Source organism: Aplysia californica, unplaced genomic scaffold (assembly GCF_000002075.1).
Source record: "Aplysia californica isolate F4 #8 unplaced genomic scaffold, AplCal3.0 scaffold00114, whole genome shotgun sequence".
NCBI lineage: Eukaryota > Metazoa > Mollusca > Gastropoda > Aplysiida > Aplysiidae > Aplysia > Aplysia californica.
The window spans coordinates 1,031,224-1,032,805 of record NW_004797384.1 but is presented as its reverse complement, the minus strand read 5'-3'; the positions used below and the strand labels follow the sequence as shown (position 1 = coordinate 1,032,805).

At 42.5% G+C, this 1,582-nt stretch overlaps 1 protein-coding gene across 1 annotated transcript in view; it reads right to left on the bottom strand.

Moving 5' to 3' along the window:
* Positions 1-1,582, bottom strand: part of LOC101845840 — a gene marked incomplete at its 5' end in the record, with an annotated part of 37,512 nt that overhangs the window by 21,905 nt on the left and 14,025 nt on the right. The window contains 1 exon segment of the mRNA XM_005095822.3: positions 488-673. Coding sequence (XP_005095879.2) covers positions 488-673 — 186 coding nt within the window.

Genomic DNA, 1,582 nt, shown 5'->3' with positions numbered 1-1,582 from the left:
AGAGAGAGAGAGAGAGAGAGAGAGAGAGAGAGAGAGTGGCGATGGATGGGACACACCTTCAGAAAACCCAGCGGAAACATCACAAGACAGTCGCTGCAGTGGAACCCACATGGAGCACGAGGCAGGGGTACGCCACTGGAAACATGGGGGAGATGAGTGGAAAGGGACACAACAGAGAAAAGCTCACTTGGAACAAACTACAAAGATGATCCTGGACAGGGATAAATGGAAGGAGGCCTATACCCTGCCAGGGGTGAAAGACTTTGATGATGATTGCTGATATCAATCTTACATTTTCTCAAAAGTGTGGTTGGCAGGCACTCTGGTGTGGTTTGCTCCTTCTTTCTTATCAAACATCTGTCATCATTATCCCTCCTCTTTCTTTTCTTTGTATGATACTATCTTGTAATGCCTCTCTAATTTTCTTCAGCAATTAAACGACTTAATTCTGGTGCAAGTGCCGTACAACTGCAAGAAGTGCTCTTACCATAATTTTCCAAAATAGACATTTCTCTCTGCCTGTTTGCTAATCTCAGCTTCTCATAAAGATCCCTGACTTTGTAATTCTGGCAGCCCAAGTCCCACAACAGGGTGCGGGTGGGGCTCCCTTCACTTTTGTGGAGTTCCAGGGTCAGCAACTGCATTTTCTCTGAGGTGTAACCTACAGCAGCCGCTGAAAGAAAATAAGACATGCCAATAGCATAAATGTGAACTGGTCACTTGAATATTTTTCCACATGCAAAAGAACATTCTGTTTAAATGATAGGAGAGATCACATAAAAGTTAGTCCACAGAACAGTCAAACCTGCCATTTTGTTACAGAAACCTGTCCTAGTCGAAACCCATCATGATGAAATCTCCCAGCTTCCCCCTTGATAGATTCCCGTGTAGTTAAGTATGTCTGTCTAAGATGGAAACCTGCTCATCCCAGAAATGAAAAGAGAAATTCCTTCTCTTCAAAGGGTTTTGACCTGTCGAAGATGGAAAATACTTTGCCCGCCCAACTCTGATTTTAAATAACTCTCCCTAGTTTGGTTCCACCGGCTGTAAACTGTACACCAAGCCGCCATGTGAGGAAAGGAGAGAAAAAAATGTAAGCCCTAAGCGGTGCAGATATCAGGCAGTGTTGGTGCAAAATCTCACTGCTGTTTGTTTTCAAAATGCTCAAGTGGCACGGTGGCATGGAAACTATTCTGGGTAGCCAGAGGTGTGAAATTTGACCACTGTCTTTCGGCCTTTTTGTACGGAAAGTCAAGAAAAAAAGGTTTATTTTTTAAATAAAATTCTCCTGTTGTACTGTTTTGTGTTCAAATTGTGTTGTTTTGTTTGTTTATGAGCCCAATAAACATGTGAATAAAAAACGAGTGATTGTTGACTTTGTTTTAAAATTTTGTTTGATATTTAGCATGTAACAGTGTTACGGACATATAAGGATTTAGACTTAGTACGCATCCCGATGTTCGCGAGTCTGATAATTTTCGCTTTGAAGGGCATACAGTCGAACCTGTGTAAGACGGAATCGCAAGGGAGCCAGATAAAAATTCCGTCTTAAACAGGGGAATTTAGGTGGAGATCGGGGGGG